Genomic DNA, 23,386 nt, shown 5'->3' with positions numbered 1-23,386 from the left:
AAAGAGCTGCTGCTGCCTTGGGAACCTTATCTCTCCATTTCTGGGTGAAAAAGGAATAAGGCCAGTGTTTCAATTAGGAATCTGTTTGACATGTGCGATCTGAAATTCTTATTTGCGATAAGAAAATTCTCTGTGACCCAGGTTACAGACTAATGACAGTGCAGAGACGTTCTCAGTGAAAAGCTGCAGGCCATTAAAATATCTCAGAAATCCTCCACGAGTATTAAGTCAGTGTATCTGTAATTAGTCTTTCTGGAAGAGTGACCACATAATTAGAGTCTGTGAGAAATGTGTTATATTAGGTATTTAACTATCAATCAAGATTTGAACCATAATGCTTCTTTCAAAGTTCATTGGAAGTTTAGTTCCCTCACTGAGATGTTTCTCTTTTTGGATCTTGTGAAATACCCTCAAACCAAAAAACAAGCAGCCAAAACCATGAATGTCAGTGACGTCACAAATGTGCTGCCCAGGGTTTCTATTGTAGAATTTTAATAACATTTCCTCTATCTCTTCAGTCAACTTCTTATCACAGAGTGAGATTAATGTGGTCATCATGTGAAGGAGCCCAGTGAATGTGGACATAATCGCTGGGCCTCGGACACTTGACCCAGACTGATCTTGAATGGAGCACAGTCTCATTTTAGCAACACTATCAGCTTACATGATTTACTCAGCTGGAAACCGTCTGATCTTCCTCGCAGTGAATAACAACATCTTGGACGTGACCTCTGACTCCAGGAAATCAGTTTAAATACTACTTTGACCACTCTGTCTCCGATCTCCGCTCTCAACAGGCAGTGTGTAGTTCTTACTCCACTCGGCCTTCCTGCTCCACAGCTGCCCCATCACAACTCTGCTAGGGATTAGTGAATCTGGAGCAAAGAGGATCACAGCCATTCACGCACCGTCTGTCTGTCTGTGTGGCTGTAGATACAGTGCACCGAGCCTCCAAGAGATCACATCAACGAGTCAGAGGACACATATTTCAACGTCATAAACTTCATTTATTATTATTTTAAATGTGTGCTTGACTTCAATGATCATTACATTGACAGACAATAGCTGCAGTCTGTGCAGTTTTTAAGAGTGAATGATCTTTAGATTGTGACTCATGTTTAAAAAATTGGAAAAGTTTAATAGTAAATGAGTCACCATTTCCATATGGGAACCTGGTTACAAGAATAAAAAGTTTCTCCAACACACACTGAGTGAAAAGGACAAACATGCCCTGAGGTCAGGGAGAGTTTTACTGTCACATTAACACGGTAAAAAATATTCAAATGGTGTTCAATAATTGTTTCAATGCTTTTGCTGAGCAAGAGTTTCCATAACATAACTTTTTACAACACTCCAAATAAAAATCACCTGCTGTAATTCCTTTGTGTTATGAGGTGGAGGTGCTGTGGCCCAGTGGAGGCACATTAGATCCTTGGGTTGTTGCATCAGGATGGGCAAAGAAACATTTGCTTAGTGCCTAGTCCACAGCAACGACAATTTTGTGAGACCTTTTTTAAATTCTATCAGCTATGTGAAGGAGACTGCAACAACACCATAGTTGGGAACCTCCGAACGAAGCTTCTAACTACTAGCTGGAGCTGATTTAAATTTAATTCCATAAAATGCTTTGCATTATATTTAATAGGATCCCATATAAAATCTCAATTTGTTGTGTAACTCAAAAGTAAAATATCCCCCTCTGAATTGTAGTGAAGGACAATAAATTAGAATGAAATGTAAACACTCATGTGAAGTATTTGGCACCTCAAATACTGGAGCCCAAGTAAGTTCACTACTTGAGTTGTAGTCACATTCCACCCGTGGCAGATGATAAACAGAGTGAGTACCCACATGCAGGTCTGGGATCAGTGAAGCTTCCCTTCACCCTGGTGTCAATAAAGACTCCTGTCAGACAAGCTGTTGCGTGACGTCAGATGCTAGACTGAGTTACATCACAACTCCACCAGGGATGACCTCAGTGCTTTGGAGAAAAAAAACAGACATTTAGATACTATACACTGATAGACTCTTTCATAAAACTACTTGAATCATATTCTGTTATAAATCACATTAATCTATTGCTTATTAATGTTAAATAGGAGAGCATAAATGACGCAATACAGATTTTAATTGTCAAAAAATCCCACCAGGCCTTCCTATATTATACACTTGTAGCTCCACAATAGTTAATTATCTTATATTTATATGTTTATCTTTATCTTTTACCTTAGGGTCTGTGCATGTAGTCTGATACACCTGCAGTTGTTCACATTGTTTGTTAAAGAATCTCCCTCTGAGGGGGTACTGCCTGATTTCATTGTGACTGGGGCAAAGTCATATTTACCACCATCTTCTGAATATAAGAAACTGACAAGAGCAACACTGATGTTGGCCAAACTGGGAACAACCACTCATCACTGGGGAAGGAGTCACATGACTTGTCAAACACAGGTGTAACATACGTGGATTGGTTTGAGTGACAGGTTTAAAGGGGAAGTCTGGCAATGACTGATCACAGACACATTGATTCTACAAAGAGATGCTGCGGTTTGTTCACTAAAAATGTTCTGTGACGGTGGAATCAGGATTAAGACAACATCGGCTGTGAAACAATAAAATCACACACGTCAACGTTCATCTGCATCTGTACACGAAAGACAATGAAATCAAAGTGGCAGCTGCAGATGGATTACAGTTAATCCACAGACTGTTATATCTGCCTTGGGAGAATCTGCTGACTCAGCTGGTTTCTAATTGGAAGTTTGTGTCCTCAGGCATCAATATCATATCCAATTATTGCTTTGCTTATTAAAAGATTAATCTTGCAGTTTAAATAATACATTCCTAATACATAAATTCCAAATGACCTCTCTTCCGCAGGGATATTTATTGACAGAGGTCTGCAATTGGCCTTCTGTGCTGTGTCTTGACTTCACGCTCAGATGTAAATAATAGGCCTTGTTATATTTAACTGTATAATGTACCTGTGTTTTGATTGATGATTTGTAAAACTCAAATCAAATTCTGTCATCATATCACTAGGCCTCCAGTTCTGATCTGTTTTTAGTTGAAGAACAGTGTTAGCGCCACCTTGTGGCTTTTAAGTGGCCACTGCTTTTATTCAAACAAAACATGACAATAGATTTTTAAGCAAATAAACAATTATTATTAATAATTAAAATATTAATACAAATACAACTTCTCTAACGGAGGTTAAACTAACTAAACTAAACTAACTAAACTAACTAAACATTTATACATATTTAATTGTGACTATCCAGATTTGGATTTCCTTTGTAAACCTAATTGTACAATTTGTTTTTATCTTATAGATAGATGGATAGATAGATAGATAGATAGATAGATAGATAGATAGATAGATAGATAGATAGATAGATAGATAGATAGATAGATAGATAGATAGATAGATAGATAGATAGATAGATAGATAGATAGATAGATAGATAGGTAGAGCTGCAGCCTATAGATGGCATCCTGATACAATCAACAGCAGACACGCGGGACTGCCTCCAGCCAATCACAGCTCTGCTTTTCCACCACTTCAGTAAACTTCAGCTTTTTTCCGCTTTGTGGAAGCAGCGTCTCCTTCTCCTTCCTCTCCCCGGTGTGAGAGGAGATGCAGGCGGGCAAACTATGTGCAGCGCAGCCGGGCAGGGAGTGAGAGGAAGAGGAAGAGTAAGAGGACATCTCCTGTAGCTGCAGAGGAAGAGGAAGAAGAAGAAGAAGATGTATATATGGCGCCTGTCCATCGCTGTAACCCTCGGCCTGCTGTGGTACTTCTCCGACTGCGGCCGCTCTCTCACCAACTATGTCCTGTGTTTCCTCGTCTGCTTCTCCTCGCCCTGGCTGCTGGGGAGCAGTGGGCGAGAGAGCAGCACCCAGACGGATGAGGACCCCGAGGAGACCCCCCTGCAGGTATGGGACCAGGACCGGGCCCGAGCGAGCCACCCACTTGTTTTGTGTTCAGTGGCAGGAGTTTGTGTTGGAGCTCTGTCGCATGATCCGATCTGTGTCACGGTTTAATGTGAGCATCAGATGCTTGTGTGGATCATTCACCTCCTGAAACATCCTGTATCGTGTCGATAAGTCAGATCAAATGCACAAATATTGGCAAATGCAGTTGTTATGTCCTCATTAAAGTCATTAATATTGGTCCAGCTCCTCATTTAGATGCCATGTATGTACTCACAAACACTTGTGTTGTGAGTTTATGGAAATTAGACAAATACTGAGGATTAAGCACATATAGCCAGAGGTGCTTTGGTTTCTCCTGTGCAGAAGCCAGAAAAACAGGTTTCCTCACCCCTCTGTGACCTGAGGTTCAGCACTAACAGATCCCATACGTGACCCTGTTACTTATTATTCATGCTTCCCTGTTTTCCAGGATGGTGTTGATGAAGACTTGTTGGATGGAGGAAGCAGCGAGCAGACCGAGCTGCTGGAGTCTCAGTATACACATGTGAAGAGGTCTTTAAGACAAGGTGAGGCGTGTTTTTAGCATTCAAGTAGATCATGTGCTTTGTTCAAAGTCGTGTAAAAACATCGTTCCCTGCAGGTTGGAAAGTGAAGACTGAAGTGAGAAACTTTCTGTTCATGGCCTCGGGGTCTTTGTTTTTGTCGTCAGCACATTTCACAGTGTTTTCACTCAACACAGTTGAAAAGGACAGTTTTGCATAGACACAGCTGCAGCCACAGCTCATGTTACACGAGGAGGGGCTCCGGGGAAAGTAAAAAAATATGAAAAACAGCCTCGAGAGACGGGATGTGTGAGGCTACAGTATGAAGTGTTAAACAGGAAACCAGGTCTGCTCTTCTTTCTGTGCAAGTTTTCTTTGCTTTGCACTTTTTGGTTTGGAGATTAAGATCCATGTCACAACTCTGAATGAAGCTCTGATATTTCTGTTCTGTCTGTATTCAGATTTCTTAAAGTGCAAGTCATACCTTTTTAAAAACCACAGAAAAGCTGTTGAACTGGTAGAATAATCTTTCAGGATCATTTAGCACCTGATCTTTTCAGTCCTAACTAATTCAGGCTCAAAGAGTCTCTGCAGTCTTGGTTGATACTGGTTAAATTTGCACCTTTCTATGCATTCATATTTGTATGTGTTTTAAAACCTAGTCAACTTTTAAACTGTCCATTCCATACATGCATGATGTCCATTTTTCAGCCCAATCTCAGCTATAAGTCAAACCTAATTTTAATGCAATTAAGGCAATTCATGGTTGAAAAAACATTACTTTGTTTAAACAAACAAATGCAGAATAAATATTCAGGATATACAGTAAAACGATAAAACAGTCTGCCCCCCTATTCAATTATTCTTTTTCAAATTGGTTGTGTGCCAATTTTCATTTCATTTCACTGAAATGCAGCAAATATTCACATATATAAGTGAATATAAATGTTTGAAAATATCTTTCAAGCTAAGTTTTAGGTACACCTCAGCACTTTCAGCTGGTTTTGCATGATTTCTAAACAAACTCTTTCTAAACAAACTCCCCCAAGGGACTTTATCAAATTCTCACGCTCCGAAAACTCTCCTGTTCTTATAATTGATGAATAGCTCCCACAGGATTTAATGATGCAACAAGCCTGACAAATATAGATTCATAGGGGTTGTGATGTCTATGCAAATGTTAGGAAGTAAAAACTTTTCATTCATTGATATCAATTGAATGTCAGCTTGCACATCCATGTATGTGTAAATAAAAAACAATTGGCTAGGATTCCTCGAATGTTATTTAAACCTCTTCAAAGAAGTTTAATTGAGGTTTGATGTTTTATAGTTTAACCATACACGTTACTGTAAATAACTATAATTATAAAGAAAGCATGAATACAGTCAAGAAAGTGTAAACATATTTTTATATAAACATAAATACACATATTTTTTGACGTTGTTTATAGTGTACCTCATCAAACAAACAATTATATACGTGTATCTGTTAAGTGCTAATATCAGTTGATGTTTATCTTTTATTTAATTTTTTTATTTATTGGCCAAACGATACATTGGTTGGGCTCTAATCAGAAGTCAAAGATTAGATTTGGAGTCTCTCATTTTGATGGTGATCATGCTAACTTGGTGTTAATTTGAATTTCCCTGCTGATTGACTGACTGACTGACTGACTCTGTGTCTGCTCTCCTCAGTGTTTGAGTGCGTCTATGCTCAGCTGGTCCTGCCCTGGTATGCCGTTCCCGAGCCCCCCGAGCACCAGCCTCTGCACCAGGTGCTCAGCAGGGAATTCGGCTACGTAATCGACCGCATCATTGAGAGAGCAAAGGACTTCGATATCTGCCAGGCGGTGGTGGGATCCATTCGTATTCTGACCCAGCACTTGCACAATGTGAAGCAGTCTGACAGGTGGGACTTTACACCTACTCTCTTTTTAAATGGCCCTTTGTCATTCCCTGCCGGTGCTGCTTCACTTACTCTTTGCACTCAGTAAAGTGCCTGAACTCTTTACAGGCCTCAATATTTTTTTTATCGTCTATGAATAATTTACCAAACCTTTACTGGATCATACCTGTCATGAGTCCCTAATGGTATTTCTTTTGCTAAATGGTGTTTGAAGAGTAATACGTCACTTTAGATTTAAGGTTCACATCAGGTGATAACAGTTGTGAGGTGATAAACAGCTACAATCTCATTTAGTACTTCCACTTCACTTCATTTTATTTCCTCTTCTGTGTGTTCTCTCCTCTCAGGGAGCTCCTGTTCAGCTCCCCAGCCGATGAGGTCGCTGTTCTTCGAGAGCTCTCCGACGCTCTTGTGCGCAACCTTTTCTCAAAATCCTTCTGGGGCCAAGAAGTCAACCGCTGTACCTTAAACGAGATTGTGGCCTTAAAGGGTAGGAAAGCATTAAATTATCTCTGCAGGCGCGTAGTCTTACATAAGGCGATAAGCCGCCCATGATGACTTACACCAGTGAGAATTGCATGTAATCCTGTATTGTCAGTGGCATTGTGGAGCTTAGGACAGGAATTTGGGGTATATAAAAAGAAAGCTCCTTCCGCACCGATCTGCCAGTTCCCCTTCAGGGTTTCATCTTTTTTTTTTAGCAACAGATAAAATGTTTTATCTTGTGGGAGCCTAGCCGTGCAGTAGGTTTTAGCAATTATACATGTGGCTCCGTTACTATAAGTGATTTCTTTCAGCTTTAGTTAAAAAATAATCTGCACGTCCAGACTGCTTTCCATTTTAATGACTTGAAACAGCTCATTTCTGACAACAGCGTTTTGTGCAGAGACTGAGTGCTTGCAGTAAATTTGCACAGTTGGCAACGTTGCACATGGCTTCACTAATACAGTAAAATGCCTAATTCTTCTTCAGCCTCAAATTTAGATTACCCATATTAGTTACAGTTATTGAACTTTATATTGTTCGGACATCATATTGGATCACATACATTTATATTAGTACTTATTTTAAAATCCATTGAGCCTTTTAAATTCAAAAGAAGAGCTACTGTGCTAGATTTAAATTAATAGTTTTACATTTTGGGAAATACTGTTGTTACTTCCTTGTTGTAGTGGAACCTTTTCAGACCTGGTATCAACGGTCGCCTGAGTGATCCAATCACAAGTGGTCACATGATCGGTTAACTTGTGTAAATCCCTAATCTCGGCAAAGAACGTCTTTAACCTTCACCCTCCCTAAAATCACAAATTGTTAACGTGGTGAGATGAAGCATGAGAATATTTTGAAAACCTTAAGACTATTCCCTTTAAAAATTGTACTACAGACTTATGAAGACGTTTCACAAACATGAGTCATTTCAATCGTGATAATCTAAACAAACAATGTAAGATTGATTTAGAGCCTTGGCTGTTTTCCCCAGGGCTGGGCGTGTTGGTGACATGGCTGTCCGACCCAGACAACCTGAACCAGCTGGTGCTGAGCCAACTCGACAGAGCGACCCCCAAAGGCTCCGTGGAGGATCTGTGTGGGTCAGACCCGGAAGAATCCTCTCTGGCTTCACAGGAGAGCAAAGACGAGGGCGAGGTCAGAGAAGTGTGAGTGGCTGTAATCCTTTTTTCGCACCCTGCCGACACGACACAGTCACAGTGAGCCTCTGAGCTGTAATCTTATCCGACGCCTCCAGTGGGAGATGTTGGATCTGATTGGTTTTGTCCGATGGGTGTTTTTTGTTTTCTAGGGATTCGGAGGGGGCAGAGATTTCAACTAGCACCAGAGCCAAGAGCAAAAGGAAAGGTGGGTTTTTAGGTTCAACACAAAACTTATTAATTTAAAGCCTCACCGACACAGTACATTTGATTTTAAACACTTATTTTCCCCTGGAGGATAATGTAGACTATGAAGGCAGATGGATGTAAAGTCGTTTGTGGCTGCTTGGAGAATAGACGACCGTGCTTGTATAACATCTCGTACAATGGTTTGATAAACAGCAATGTGACATTATGATTTTCTTCACCAGCCTGCATTTCAATGCCTAATTAGTCCCCCGCTCCTCCTGTTTATTGGTCCAGATAGGTAATTACACAAACAGCAAGCTGAATGCCAAATCATTTCTTTGCTGTTTTCAAGCTCAGCTCCTTTCTCTTTGTATTGAAAAGAATCCAACAGTGATGATGACTGAATAAGAGGGATTAAGCCGTGATAATGAACCATCTGATATGATAAATGTGTATATTGTCTTTTAAGGCCCACTCGTAAATTCCGAAAAAAACATAACAATTTGTCATTATCAGTAGGAATTATGCATCTCTGCAGGGACATTTATTGATTGTTAGGCCATCACGTAAAGCATTCCACTGAAAGTTTGATTACAAATCATGTTTATAGTTCTTACATGTCCAATTAAGTGTGAATTATATCCAGTGAATAGTTTCCTCGCAGCGTGAAGTTTATGCATTTTTGCAGCTGAAGTGTTGATTAGGTCAGGACCAAGGTCGAGGTATAATTTATTATAATTCTCTCCTTGAATAACACTCAGGACACAGGGGGGAGAAAATGTCCCTTTTAATACGACAGTGAACACAATAAAGAAAACTGGTACTAAAGATAGTAAAGACAGTAAAATATTAATGAGAAACTGTGGAATTGTCTGACAGGGTTTCCATCTAAAACTCAATTATCTGAATTTTAGGCCTTGAAATGTTTTATACGATAAAATATTACATTCTAGGTCTTAATAATGTTGATGTTTATTTAACGATACTTTTGTCGCAATTAAAAATCATATTTCATAGAACTATGGCGCCATACATAGTTAATGTGTCAGTGTAATGTCTACAAACAGCCTGGTCAGAATGTATCTCGGTACCCTCGACTTGGTTGTGGATACCTATCGTTTCTGCCTGTAGTTTGAGACATAGCACCGAGGCTTATTCTCTGCTAGGCTACTTCACCTTTTCTTCAATAATTAGGAAGTGTAAGTAATTCTGGGATTTCCCCTAATATCTGTCATACCTAAAGTAGGTCTTAAATGTTCAGTCATAAATATAACTTGTTGAAATCTGAAGAAACCCTGTGTGACTTTCACTCTTTAATATTCAGCCAACAAGCTGAAGGAAGGATGGTCAAAGTTCGTGGAGAAGATGAAGTCCAAGAAGGCCAAGAAGAAGAAGATGAAAATGATGGAGCAGGACCTGATGATGAGGATCCTAGCGAACCAGGAAAACGGACCCAACGAGGAGGATGCCAGCAGCAGGGAGGGCTCAATTTACAGCCATCAGGACTCTGATGGGGTGAGGCAGCCGCAGAAAACACAACACAACACATTAAACTGATGCTGACGACTTGTGAAACATGACATATTGTCGCTTTTTGGCCAAAACAACATTAGGAGGACAGCGATCTGGAGAACTACTTGACAACAGTGCAAGAGGACATGATGGAATTCAAGCTGTCGTACGAGATGTGGCGCGTTGGCCGCTGGGCTGTCAGCATCCCTCATGTGAGATATAAATACCACTGACAGTGTGGAATGTCCTGCAGGCCTGTAAAAGCTTGTCCTTGGATGGTTTGTTAATGTTTGAGCTGCAGTTTGAGCAGGAGTGAACCTTGTTGCAGGTCGACCTGGAGGATGAGGAGCTGAGCTTCACCGTTCACCTGCAGGAGAACAACAGCCCGGAGAACCTGCAGTGGGACATCAGGAAGACGTACATGGATGTGATTTATTTTCGCAACAGATGGCAGGTACAGTAAATGCATATACTTGTTTAGTGTTTTTTTTATTGTCTGCTTTTAACAGATAATTACCTGCGATATTAACTCACTTTATTAGGTACATCTGCTATACAACAGTACTGTAATAAACATGTATATCTCTGAGGGGATGTTAAATAACACGCCTCTGTATCATTCAGTCCAGTTCAACAGCTTCACAAACTACATCCTCCAAAATTATAACCAGTTCAACACCTCGCTCAAACAGTTCAACGCTCAAAAAAACTCCACATTATCACCATCATGAACGCAGATTGTTGAATTTGACTGCATCAGTTTAGGATCCAATAATAAAGTGGCAGCTCAATGTAGAGTGTGCACGCTGTTAACAGATCAAAACTAATTGGAAACAGGATTCATGTCTGTAATATGAAATGAAAAACCACACTCCAACCAACAACTTGAAGCATTTTCTGAAGTGAAATATCAGTAACATGCTTAATTAAACCTTATAATGGCCTTGTTTTGAACCACTGACTTGAATCACTGAATTGATGCCCATGTTGCAAGCTTGAAAACCAAAATCTCACAATACACACGGGAGATGATGCCAAACTATTGACATCATTGAAACTGAAAGAACAATGCGGCGGTACTTCCCAAGAACCAGAGGAGCAGCGTGTTGTTTGAGAAAACTCCTCAGCCCATGTTTGTGCAGAAATGTCAATGTAGATGACATGTATTTGTGATTTGATATTTCTTATATCGACGACATTTACAGAAAAAGACGCCACACACAGCGAGGAATCTGAACTTGGACACGCAACAATCAAGTGGCTCGATTGTTGTGGGGTAAATTGTTGGGTGATGTTGTGAAAACATCAGTGTGTGGCGAACTAAGCGTTTTATCCTGAGATGCTGGTTCTAGTGTGACATCTTTGAATATAGTGTACATGACCTTTAGCAGAGGATTTTCCACAAATGGACTGTGTATTTTGGATTAATCAGGATTTTCTCAGTTGTGTTTACTTCTTTCTATGTATTCAGTGTGAGCCTGAGGGAAGCACTGCTGTGTAAACAAAATACAACTTTTGTTCCACAAGTCTTTTTGCCCTTCTCAGGACTCGACCACCCTGCCCTCGATCCTGGAACTGGAGGAGTCGGCTGCGAGCGATGAGGTCAAAGAAGAAGCTCGAGTATCAGTGGAGCACTTTCTACAGGTGGGAAAAAAACTATCTTAGATGTGTTGACAGGATAATCGCTTCAAATGCTTTATGGCTCAACTTTTTGTTTTCTTTTCCAGGAGTTGGTCTCAGATAATATGATCGGTCACACGCAACCAGTTTTTCAGTTCCTCTGCCCGCTTGACAAACTGCTGAATGAAGAGGAACACTATGAAGGCGTGTGGGGCCTCCTCAGCGGCTTGGCCTACTTCCTGACTCCAGGGCAAGAGGAGGAAGAGGTAAACTTTCCCATGTCTGCTTTTCTTCATTCTGACATTAACAGATCACTCTAGTGCAGGGGTATTCAACTCAAATTTAAAGAGGTCCAGTTAGAGAAGATTTCTTGAAGCAAAGGTCCGGAGTGTGATATACATTTAAGTGGCCTAGTAGTTGTATCAACATCTGCATGTACTAAATACCTGACTGTCAAATCAAATGAATTCAGTACGATTCAAAAACTTTTGACAATATTTATGATCACGTAACATAGAGCTGAAAATATATGTATGATTGCAGATATGTATAATGTTCTCATTAACTAAATAAAAGTAGGGCTGCATGGTCAACTAAAAGGCTTAACTTCAGAAAAATTAAATAAAGGGAGCAAAAGCTATAATTTCAATTTTTCTGTTTCACATCTTGACTCAAGTCTCAAAGAATTTTACAGATAATAATAAATCTTAACAATTGAACACTTTTAGAATCACTTTCTTCCCTTCTTATATCCCACTCCCCCACTTTTTTCGTCTGTTTCTCTCCTTTCTCCTTCTCACTCCTGTTTCTCCACTTTCTCCCTCTCACTCCTTTGTTTCGCTCCCTTTCTCCGTCTCACTCTTGTTTCTCCACTTTCTCCCTCTCACTCCTTTGTTTCGCTCCCTTTCTCCGTCTCACTCCTGTTTCTCCACTTTCTCCCTCTCACTCCTTTGTTTCTCTCCATTTCTCCTTCTCACTCCCGTTTCTCCACTTTCTCCCTCTGACTCCTTTGTTTCTCTCCATTTCTCCGTCTCATTCCTGTTTCTCCACTTTCTCCGTCTCACTCCTGTTTCTCCACTTTCTCCGTCTCACTCCTGTTTCTCCACTTTCTCCGCCTCAGTCGTCTGTATCTCTCCCTTTGTTTTATCTACCTGTATCGCTATCTTTCCTTTTCTTTCTACCATCTTTTCATGTGTAACTTGCCTCTAACTGATTGGGTGAGTAGTATCACGTGGGATAGCTTAACTCGCATGCAATTGGTCTGTGCGTTTCCTCATCCGCTAAACCACTACCGTAAAGACTACAAAAGCTGCGCCGGTTACAAATAGAAGCGCCCTGTCAGGTTTTAAATCATAACCTTCTGTTTTGGCTGTAGGTCCGGGTCCGTACGGGACGGCTTCTGGTACCGGACTCGGACTGCGGTCCACCTGTTAGTGACCCCTGCTCTAGTGTATTTCAACCTAGGACTTACGCTAAAGCTCTTACCATTTATACGAAGCTTGTTCTCAACTAGTTAACTGCTGAAATATGGCAGCACTGTTACAAACCCACAAGCAGTCAGATGATCAGACAGGTTTGTAAAAAAAAGGTCAGGTCTGCCAGACATATGTGGAAGTGAAAATGATTGTTCCATCTTTCTGTTAACATCAGTCAAAGTTTGAATTCAAACTTCCTCGCTCAGCTTTAGCAGGAACCTCACATATGAAGAACGTATTATCCGAGTCAGATGCTTTCACAGCAACAGGAAAATGGCTTGAACCTTTAGGCGAGGGGTGGAGGAGTAGGAGCCACCAGCATTAGTCCGTGTCACCAAAAGTGCTTGAATCTTCGAAGTCTTTACATTATAAGAGAAAAAAGTTACAGAAAATGTCCGGAACTGACTCGGACATTTGTGTTCCTACAAACAGCCCCTCCAGAAAGGTTCAGGAAAAATGTCTGGACATCTGTGCGTGTCTGAAAGCAGCTTAAAAATATTTCAGTTTCCTCACTTTTGGTTTTATGTCAGAGTAAATTGGTCTAGGTTATAAGACTTAACCGGATTCTGTTTTTTAAATCTGTCTGATCCCATCAACACTTGTGTTTCTCTCCTCACTGGAAGTCAGGTGTTGCACCGTGTTCCTTGAGCTCCACAATAACTTACGATTGATGCCATCACTTATCAATAAGCAAGGGCCCAAGCTTTATAGAATATGTCCAAGTAGTGAGGACATTTTTTACTTTTATTCCTCACATTTTAGTCATTGCTCATGGGATGTGTCAGCTTTGTCATTGGTTAAACAACCTGTTATTAAAAACGCACACATTATACACATAAAAAAAAATTTAATCTCACAGGCTACTTAATGCTTATACAGGAGGAACAGCCATTTATCAACAGGAAATATATTTTGGCAGCAGCAATTGAAGGTGGAACAGACACAGTCAATATGAGCTCATCAAAATTCGGCATCTCAAACGATAGAGAAAAGCTCGTCCATAAACTTTGGAAGTTTGGTTAAAACTGAAACTGCCGAAGTGGAGATACCGTTGCTCTTAACCTCTGCTATGAGTCAAACTACTAAAACATTGGATCCTATATTTATCACAAGACTACTTGATATTATTACACCCTCACTGCATGATAAATGTTCATAACTCTTCACCCCCTGTGAATAAAACGAGTCTCTCTGCTATAAATGTTGTCTAGAGCTGATACTGTGATAACTGACACCTCAAAGACTCTTATAGATGCTTTATATACCATATCTACCTTATCTACCTTTTTAAAAATGTGACAATAAACTGATGTATGGATTTGTTTTTTGCTGGTGTCTGCAACACAGAGGCCACAGGGTCAGCAGTCACTGACTATGTCTTTCTCGGCAGACCTCCAGCCCTCAGACAGAAACCACAAAGGAAATCATGATGCCATCGCCGCTCCCAGAATCCTCATCCCCGCCATCAGAGAACCCTGTTGCCTCTACACAGGGTGACACCGATGTTCCCAGTGCTACTTTCCCTTCTATCCTTATCTCTGACTGGGATCCTCCTGCAGAACCACAACAGGAGGCTGAAGCAGAAACACAAACACCCTCTGCTGTTAACTCAGAGCCTTCGAGTAATGACAATGGTTTCCAGGACAAAACGGAGGACTCTGAAAATCTCCTCACCTTCCGCTTTAAAACCATCATCAGAGGACTGTCCCGATCCAGGTCACAGGAGTCTCTGGCCTCAACGAGAATCAGCAGTGAGGACGAGCCGCCTGATTTAGCCTGCTCGCCAACCTGCAGCCAGGATCGAAGCTCGCAGGGGGACAGCGCAGAGGGTCCGTCCTGGCTCAATTTCAGCGCAAGGTCAACTAAAAAGGACAAAATATGTTTCAGGACTTTAAACGGAGCGAGCAAAGCCAAAGGGAAGGAGCAGGGCACGTTTCCAAGAGGGGAGGACTCGGAGGTTCAGAGGAGTCAAGTCCACTGGGAGCAGCTGGAGGCGACCAAAGCCATGTTTGACCTGCTGAAGGAAATATCTGGTTTGTTTATCTTTTTTTGGGGGGTTCTGTTATCAGCAGTAAGAGCTCTGAGTTCATATCTGTGTTTTTTTCCTTTTTTTACACTTTAGTAATTTACCGTGTCCCTTACTACTTCGCACTATCAAAAGAAAACTAACCTGTAGAAACACGATGCTTGTCTGAGACGGCTAATCCTTTACAGTGATCGTGAATCTGTCTCTATTTATCATCATCTGGTATTTCGCAAGGTGAAAGTTTGTTTTGTTTAGATTTTTCTCTAGGTCGATGCTTGCAGGGGCTTGTGAGGAGCTAAGATAATCCATAATTGAAACCTGGCGGCCAAACAACGCTACATTCAGCTAAATAAAAGATTAGATAGACTGATAGACAATGAGCAAATATTATTTAAATGCTTAGTCTTTTTAATTTAGTTCATTTTAAGGTTTGTATTTGTATTTTCAGATCATGTTTGAACTGTGTTAGAATTTAAAAACAACACTGTGTCGACAAACACAGATAAGCGTTCACTGTGGTGAATTAACATCAGGAGGCTTCAAACATGATAATCCAAGCAGCTGCAGTAAGATTTAGGGAATTAAATCATTGCCAGTCACACAAAGAATTAACAAATCAAGTCAAATACACGTAGACAGGGATTTAAGTTGTCTGTCATTCTGTCAGATTCCAGCGAGGCGCTGTGTGAGATCAGTGAGGATCTGAAGGCGGGGAAGATAAACTAACCAGACTCCTGGTTCTGAAAAGAGACGAGGAAAAAACATGAGAGGGAATAATGACAGCTTTTTTAAATATTCAGCTTCATGATAAAAAATGTTTTCTATGTTTTGAAGTCATTGGATAGATAAATTAATTTTATTATTAAATTTAATACCACATTCATGGACTCCATGAAGGCAATACTTAAGACTTAAGAGTAAGAAGGCAATTACAGCTAGGTTTATACACTTATGATACTTTATTTTGAATATGAATTTGTGTCTGTTTTGTGTGTACATACTGTCACTGCAAACATGGTTGTGTTGGTTAGTGCATTCGCTTCGCGCTGGGGCAGTAATTTCACATGTGCTCTTCCAAGCGCAGTAAAAGGAAGTATAAAGAGAATAACAACTCTTCTGTGGTGTCTGCAGCAGTCTGAGTGCACGTCAACAAAGCAGCAAAATATAGGTCTGTGGTTGAGCCAATGCAAACTATCGTCCTCTGTTCTGACAAGTCCGCTCAGCGCTGGAGGTTTCAGTTCTCTTTCAAGTTCCAAAGTGGAACCAAATTTATTTATTTCTCTAATACCTCTTGTGTCTTTACAGGAAACTCCATCCTCATTAACATATTTGATGCTATTCTGAAACCTGTCATGCCCATCCTGAAAAAGTGAGTCCATTGCCAAACACCTTTCCACACTTGACACGTTTGTGTGTTTATGAGCGTGACTTATGATTCTGAGCTGTATGTTTTTTCCCCCTCAGGAAAGTGAACTCTTTCTTAAACAAGATGAACCCAACCGAGGAGCAGATGGCCGCTTACATCGACGCTCTGCGAGACAAACAGTGGCCGGATTCTCAACCAGCAGCGCCTCCTCCCCCCCGTCGCACGGAGGAGGAGAAAACCAAGAGCAGGGAGCGAGCTAGTGACCTCATCAATGCCAAATGTAGGGCGACACTTCACAGCTCTTAAAAAAGTTAGAGTCCTGTTATTGTTAATTTGATATTAAATGTTTGTGTCCTCCTCTGTAGATTCAAACTATCTCATTCTGAAGAAAACGGACATGGAGTCAGTCTTTAATATTTTCCAGGACAGGGAAGAAAACAAAAAACTGGTCTATGTGAGTATTGATAATATCTCACTTTAACATTGTTTTTAATATAACATAATTTTTTTAATTTTTAATTTGTCACCCTCTCTCTTTTTTTAAACAGATGCTTCTATCATTCCTATTCACCGAATTTTTCCCCAGTGAACATTCCCTAAATGTGAGCGCTGCTGCCTTACTGAAAGTGACCAACGCTATCAACTGATCTGTGGATCTTTCATAACATTTTTAATGGTACTTTTAAGGCATTTTATAATCGCAAATAATTTATTAAATATTTAACATGACATAAAATATTGCAGACCTTTTTTTCTGAACTTTACCTCAAACATACTGTGAATTTTTGTTCTATTTTTTTTATTTTGCTATCCTAACTTTGCATATTGAACTTTAGGTGTTAAACTCAGGAGAAAACAAAGTACATGTCACATTAAGTTTGAATTTCACCCCCTCACGTTTTAATGACAAAGAATTTGAGTGTTTCTAACATATTTTGTCACTTTGAGCACGGCTTTATGGTGAGTGTTTGTATACTGGATGATTTGACCTAAAGTTGTTTTTAAAATAGAAAAATCTTATCATTACAGTTCACATAAATCTCTCAAAACATGGATGGTATAACTATCAAGGGAAGTAATGTTTATGTCAAAAACTTGAATGTATTCCAAATAAAATATTAGAATAAATTCAACCTTTTCGGTTTGATTTTTGGCTTTGTGGGCTTTTTTTTAGGGTTTAGACCCTGTGCAGGATTTGTTTTAATAAATACATAACTATACTGTGAAATTAGATCATTTGCTGTTGATACCAGTTTATTTGCTCTTAAGTAAAATTTGAGCAGACAATATTACAGATGAGTAAAACAATTAATCCACCTGAAGAGATCTTGTACGTGCTAGATGTATTCAAATAATTAATAAAAGCACTAGATTAAAAAGCTTTGGTATCATGCAGCCACCTTCATATTTATCTCCACCAAGGAGGTTTTGTTTTCACCCCTGTCCATTTGTTTGTTTGTTTGTTTGTTCACTTGCAAACAATATTACAAAAAACCTACTGGATCGATTTCCCTGCAACTTGGCAGAAGGATGCGGTATGGTTCAGGGAAGAATCCATTAAATTTGGGTGCAGATCCAAGTCTTTTTTTCTTTACTATCTTTCATGTATTGAGATGTTATTCAACATTGTCAAAGATTTTTCGAGACAATAATCAATGGATCTCAATGAAAAATACCAGACGTACATAAGGGACTAATATCTGTGAATGTGAGCCCTGGTAAAGCTTGATTGAATTTGCTCTTGGTTCCCTGCAATTAATTCAACTCGCAGGAGAAAACAAACATTTGTCAGTCCTGAACCATGTCCGACAAATGTTTGTTCTGCTTATCAAAATTATGTTTTCAGATTAAGTGTGAGCAATTTAACATTTTTTTTATCCCCAAAAAATAATTCAGTCAAAAGCTCTGTCCATGCTTCTATGACCTTTTAATATAATTTCTGTCTCTAATGCCCATTTCATTATGTAACAGAATTAATTACAGGATTATTCTGGTCTAGGTCACAGGAGGGAGATTATCTCGCAGCACAAGAGCATGAATTTGTTTTTTCTGCACTACCCAGAGCCAGGTGACAAAATGACACTGAAGCAGACACTTAAATTAATAGAACAACACTGTCCAATCTGATTTGATCACATTGTCAGTCTGAGGTGATGACCCATAAATGTACAAATACAATAAAGTCAAGAAGATTATTATACTGTCCAGTTCCTGCCCAGTTGCTACTCCAAGTTCCTGTGTGTTGTTTTCTTCCACATCAGTGTGCACATGACCAACGACCGTGTCATGTCATCACAAATTTTTTCACGAAATGTTGTCTTGTGTGAAATCAAAGCAGTTATATTTCCACCACTTTATGTTGCGCTTGCATGAAAGAAAGCTCCAGCTCCTTTTTGAGTAATAGTTTAATTCAAATAAATCTAAATAAAGAACACTACATTCACTATTCTTGACCTTTAGCAACTGACCACATGTGGAAGAAAAAAGAAGCATGTTCCGATGGTTATATAAAATATGGTTCCATTATTACATTTACATATGAATGTAATAATGCCTGCATGCTGCAATTATGTAGCCTTAAGGTATGGGACATGATGAAATGATATGAGTGTTACATCTAAAAGGAAATCAGTTTAAGAAGGGTTAAGTAAAGGACTACATCCCAGTTGCTGCAGCAACACCTCAGCTCACTGTCTCCTGGCTGGTGTTGCCGTTGCTCCTCCAGTCCAGCAGGTGGCAGGCCAGGGATTTCCCGCAGCGGACAGTGGGCAGAGCTCAGTGATCCAACATGTCTGCGCCCTGCAGGAGCCGCTGACAGCGTGAAGGTGCCGGACAACCCGCAGGTAGGAGACACGATGCTTCTCTCGTTGCTTGTGGTGTAACTCGCTTCTCTCTCACATGTTGTCAGTGTTGTGTTCACGGACTTCACGTATCCACCGCCTCCCGCAGATACGTGTGAGTGAATGTGTCGTGAATACAAAGTGCTGCTTCCGTGCGTCACGTCCAGTTTAAATAATGAAGTGTTGGTGTTGTATTAATGATCTGGTGGTGTTCACATGTGTGTGTGACTGGAAGGAAATAACAACAAAACCAGAACATCTCTGAAAACAAACTGGAGACAAAGTCAAAGCTTCACTGTGTGTGTGTGTGTGTGTGTGTGTGTGTGTGTGTGTGTGTGTGTGTGTGTGTGTGTGTGTGTGTGTGTGTGTGTGTGTGTGTGTGTGTGTGTGTGTGTGTGTGTGTGTGTGTGTGTGTGTGTGTGTGTGTCCAAGTAACAAAAGGTAGTATGAGTATAGCAATATATATATATATTATAATAACAATATATCTTGTTAATAGTAAAGAGGTTTTGCAAACCAAGTGCCACAGTTGTTTTTGGAGATTTATGCATTTGTGTTGTTGCCTTGAGCATTTTTGTGTTTGAAGGCTGCAAAGTTCAGTTGTAAAAACATGTGATCTGTCAACTAGGCAATCCAAAACTAGAATTTTGCAAAGATAGAAAAAAGTCTGTTAAAAGTCATGAAACTGTTTATTGCCTAAAGCCCAAGTAGACATATTAAGTTTGATTCACTTACCACAACGATTTTTTGTTCAATATCATTTAAACTATTGAAACCAGCAAATATTCACATTAAGAAAATAGTGACCTGACATTTACTTATTTAAAAAATCTACTTTTTTAAATTTTAATAATTTTCTGACTTACTCTCTGAAAGGCAAACACTGATGAGTGAGTAATTGTTGACGTATTGGCTGTTTGTTTGTTTTCTTATTTTGGTGCAAATATTTATTTCATAAAGAGGTCATTTAGGAACTGTACACTTCGTACAAACCCATATTTTCATGCACCAAAGCAACAGTCATGAAACCATGAACATTAGAGCAAAATAAGCTTCATCGCATCTTGGTTGACATGTTTAGCTTGTGACTGGCAGCAGGCCTCAGGGCTGTCCGTCTTGATCTGCATCTGCCTGTTTTATTTACTAACCTGAAGCTTAATATTCTCACCAGCACCAGATTCACTTACATTTTTCTCATCAGACATTTTAACTTTTCATAGCTGGAAAAGCAAAGCTTGAACTGATTACACTCATAATTCCTGTATTCAAGCAGTTTAATGCAGCAATGACTAGATTATTAGTTATACCAGTGTATAACTGAAACTATTACTTTCCAAATTTTTGGATTAATCCTGTTGTGCAAATTACTTGAATAATTCCCACAATAAAAAGCTGAATCTTGTTATGTCTTAGCTACAACGTTTTCAGCTTACAATGACTGATTTCTTAAGGTCAATTTATTTTAATCAACTGTTCATCTCAGTTCATCCCGTGTTTGACATTTCAGGATTTCAGCTGTGAAAACTGTTAATTTTTTATTTCCACTCTCTTTACTCAGCACCCAGTCACGTTTATCTCCCAGTCTGTAAAACTTGGAAACTGCTAATTTAAATCAAATCCTAATTGGTCAGTTTGTACCTAATTGATTTTTATATCCTCGAAGATAAATGAGGGAATGCTTTTCTGTTAATGATCAGAGTAGATTTTCCTTAAGCTACATAATAAAATCATCAGAGGACCTACAATAAGTCCTGTTAATATGAAGCATGTGCTAAAGGTCACCTAAAATAATTTATACCACGGAAAAGGATTCTTATTGGTTGGACGGCAACTTTCATTGACCTCATATAACCAGACCTGCAGAGCTGGAGTGTGTGGCTCTGAATTAATGAGCTTAATTAAATTGATTAAACTGTTATAAGCAGCAATAGTGACTCTCTGCTAAAGAGCGTGCCACTATGAGGATATTTGTGTAACCACCTCCAATGACCTAAGATTAGATTAAAATGCTTCTCAGTCAGAATCACAGAGGTTTCATTTCAAATATGTTTGATGTTTTGACGTCCAAAGCAGTTGTAGGAGGAAAGAGAGGAACATTTTTAAAAGGCTGCAGTGAAGCGGGCCTGTTTGATGACTCATCATCACTCCCATATTTAACTCGTATTGAGGCCATAAAGCCGTATTGAAAAAGGTTGGAACCCCTCATTACATGGTGCATGTGTTTTTATGTAAGCTAACATGAGGCCAGGGATTACTGGATATGTAAAAACTGATTTGATGTCTTTGGAAAATGAACATAGCTCAGTTTTGTAAGGACACTGATGAAGAAACTATATTTTGCTGTACCTCATGTGGGCGGTTTATGAGCGGGTGATGACAGTAGAACACGTCTGTACAGATGAGGGCCAGATGTTAGTTTTCTTTTGTATTTGGTGAACTAAGAAACTTTAAATGCTGAAATGTTTGACTTTAATAATGAAATTCTGACACCTTTGGACTTTGTTCTTGAGGTGCAAACAAATTAAAGACACATTCTGGTTATATTTGACTTCCTTCCTGACATTCCGACTTTATTCTCGAAATGCAAAATGGAAGAAAGAACTCCTCACCTCATTTTTGTTATTATGCCCTAACTCTCCTCTGTGATTCTGTGCCTCCTTGATCTTTACAGCTCAGACTATTGGAAAATCGCTGAGTCATCCCCTAACTGCACATCCTTTCCTGCTAAATAAAGATCTGGTTTGCAGATTTCTCATAGCTGGAGAGATTCAGGTTTGCCCCCTGTTAATTCTGGTGCCATCTCCAAAGTTCATGCGCCCTCATCCATGCTGTTATATATTGATACTTTGCCATTATTCTGAATATGAGGTCTAGCTGCAGCAGGGGAAGGGCAGATGGCAGAGTTCACAGTGTTTACTGTCACATTTTGGCTGCCGTCACACTTGGCTTGCTGTTTCCGAGCTGTAATTCTGAAGACTGGATTTTTGTAATGTCAGAGCAAAGTGCGCCCACGTGTCTCCTCGGTGGGATGGCTGCGAAGCTTCTCCTGCCATTGACTTTGACTGCATCGTGTTTATCGTTCTCTTCGTCTCCTCCCATTGCTTGTTTGTGCCTTGTGGCCCATTATCCCCAAAAACATCAAGACGTTTGATGTTAACATCTGTGGAAATATCTTTTTGCTCCTTTTTCCAAATCTAGGTCGTATAAATCATGAATCCAGATGTAAAATTCAACATGTCCTGTTGTGAATCAAAAGTTGCAGCAACTATAGCCTTTGTTTCATGACATCCCCCGGCAGTGGTGTTGATGTGCTTTGTGCTCTGACACAAGAAAAGATGACAGCAATCAAGCCACAACATATATAACACTGCCTGTCTGCAAAATATGTCAGAGTACGATCTGAACTGTGCGCTGTTTTCTCCTCCCTGCATTTCTCAAGTACCTTCTCTCCTGGCGACGCCTCGTTATTGCTGTTTGTTGCTTTTTCAGATTTATTCCAAGCGTAGGCAGTTTGTAACACTTTCTGTCTTGCCATTCAAACATGATTGAGTGAGCGAAATGTAATTCAGGCTAGCCGGTAAAGAAAACGGCCTCCCTGGGATTTGATCACAGGCAAACGGAGATAATACATGCAGGGTTTTTTGACTGGGAGTCATCACTATTCAAGTACAAGGTCCTGGACTGAACCAGAGCTGCGGTGATTGGCATGTGCTGCTTCAGTAGTCAAATTCCTTTTTCATACAACAGTAATAAAACAGTGCAGAGGACGGCTGCTGCTCTTAAGTGTCTTATTCCGGTGGAGTCTGCTTAACAACAGGGAGGCAAGTGAACTGAAATAACACATGTGGCCAATAGTACTACCCATTTCATCCGTACATTGTGTTATTGGTGAACCTCGCAATCTAAAACCAGACATGAATATGGATATAAACAGCCTCCACTCCTCTGTGAAGACTTCCTACAAGATCTTGAATGTGGCTGCAGAGATTTATTCCTATTCAGGAGTCTGGCGTTGAAGCCAAGCTCACAGTTGGCACTCGAGTTCATAACAAAAGTGGTGATGTCGAGCTGAGGTCAAGACTGTGTGCAAACTAAAGTGTTGGGAGTACATCACAGCTTAGTATATCATTGTATGCTGCTGCATTGACATATCCCTCTACTGGAAAAATAGAATGGATAGTGTTCTGTACGTGAAGAATGAAATAAGACCTTACAGGATGACAAGCTTCCCAGCTGTAAAACATGCTGAGAAGAGATGTTTAGTTTATTGATTGAATAGTCAATTGGCAGATAAGGAGCCAAAAGCCAAACATTTTATGCTTGCAGCT

The 23,386-nt window shown here is 39.9% G+C and overlaps 2 protein-coding genes across 2 annotated transcripts in view; both read left to right on the top strand.

Annotated features, from left to right (window-relative positions):
* Window positions 1–3,612: 3,612 nt before the first annotated feature.
* si:rp71-46j2.7 (uncharacterized) lies at window positions 3,613–17,288 on the top strand. Its single transcript, XM_061079877.1, has 16 exons — window positions 3,613–3,936; window positions 4,406–4,502; window positions 6,174–6,387; window positions 6,732–6,874; window positions 7,865–8,039; window positions 8,183–8,238; window positions 9,544–9,734; window positions 9,833–9,943; window positions 10,060–10,185; window positions 11,277–11,375; window positions 11,459–11,617; window positions 14,217–14,859; window positions 16,158–16,221; window positions 16,317–16,498; window positions 16,584–16,672; window positions 16,767–17,288. The coding sequence occupies exons 1-16, from the start codon at window positions 3,748–3,750 to the stop codon at window positions 16,863–16,865; spliced, it is 2,637 nt and encodes an 878-aa protein (XP_060935860.1). The 5' UTR covers window positions 3,613–3,747; the 3' UTR covers window positions 16,866–17,288.
* A 1,703-nt stretch (window positions 17,289–18,991) lies between these two features.
* The window catches only part of mrpl11 (mitochondrial ribosomal protein L11), a 37,844-nt gene continuing 33,449 nt past the window's right edge, over window positions 18,992–23,386 (top strand). The window contains exon 1 of the mRNA XM_061079943.1: window positions 18,992–19,061. The gene's annotated coding sequence lies outside the window, so the exon portion shown is untranslated. The remainder of the gene's footprint in view (window positions 19,062–23,386) is intronic.

The sequence above is a fragment of the Limanda limanda genome, chromosome 10 (assembly GCF_963576545.1).
Source record: "Limanda limanda chromosome 10, fLimLim1.1, whole genome shotgun sequence".
NCBI classification, from domain to species: domain Eukaryota; kingdom Metazoa; phylum Chordata; class Actinopteri; order Pleuronectiformes; family Pleuronectidae; genus Limanda; species Limanda limanda.
This window is presented reverse-complemented; position numbering and strand designations above follow the sequence as displayed.

What these genes read in the sequence shown, in the direction of transcription:
- si:rp71-46j2.7 (XM_061079877.1), top strand. Translation starts at nt 3,748, where the DNA reads ATGTATATATGGCGCCTGTCCATCGCTGTAACCCTCGGCCTGCTGTGG. An exon ending in GAAGAGGTCTTTAAGACAAG is followed by an intron (nt 4,503 to 6,173) that starts GTGAGGCGTGTT and finishes TGCTCTCCTCAG; the next exon opens with TGTTTGAGTGCGTCTATGCT. An exon ending in CCTGCTGAAGGAAATATCTG is followed by an intron (nt 14,860 to 16,157) that starts GTTTGTTTATCT and finishes GTGTCTTTACAG; the next exon opens with GAAACTCCATCCTCATTAAC.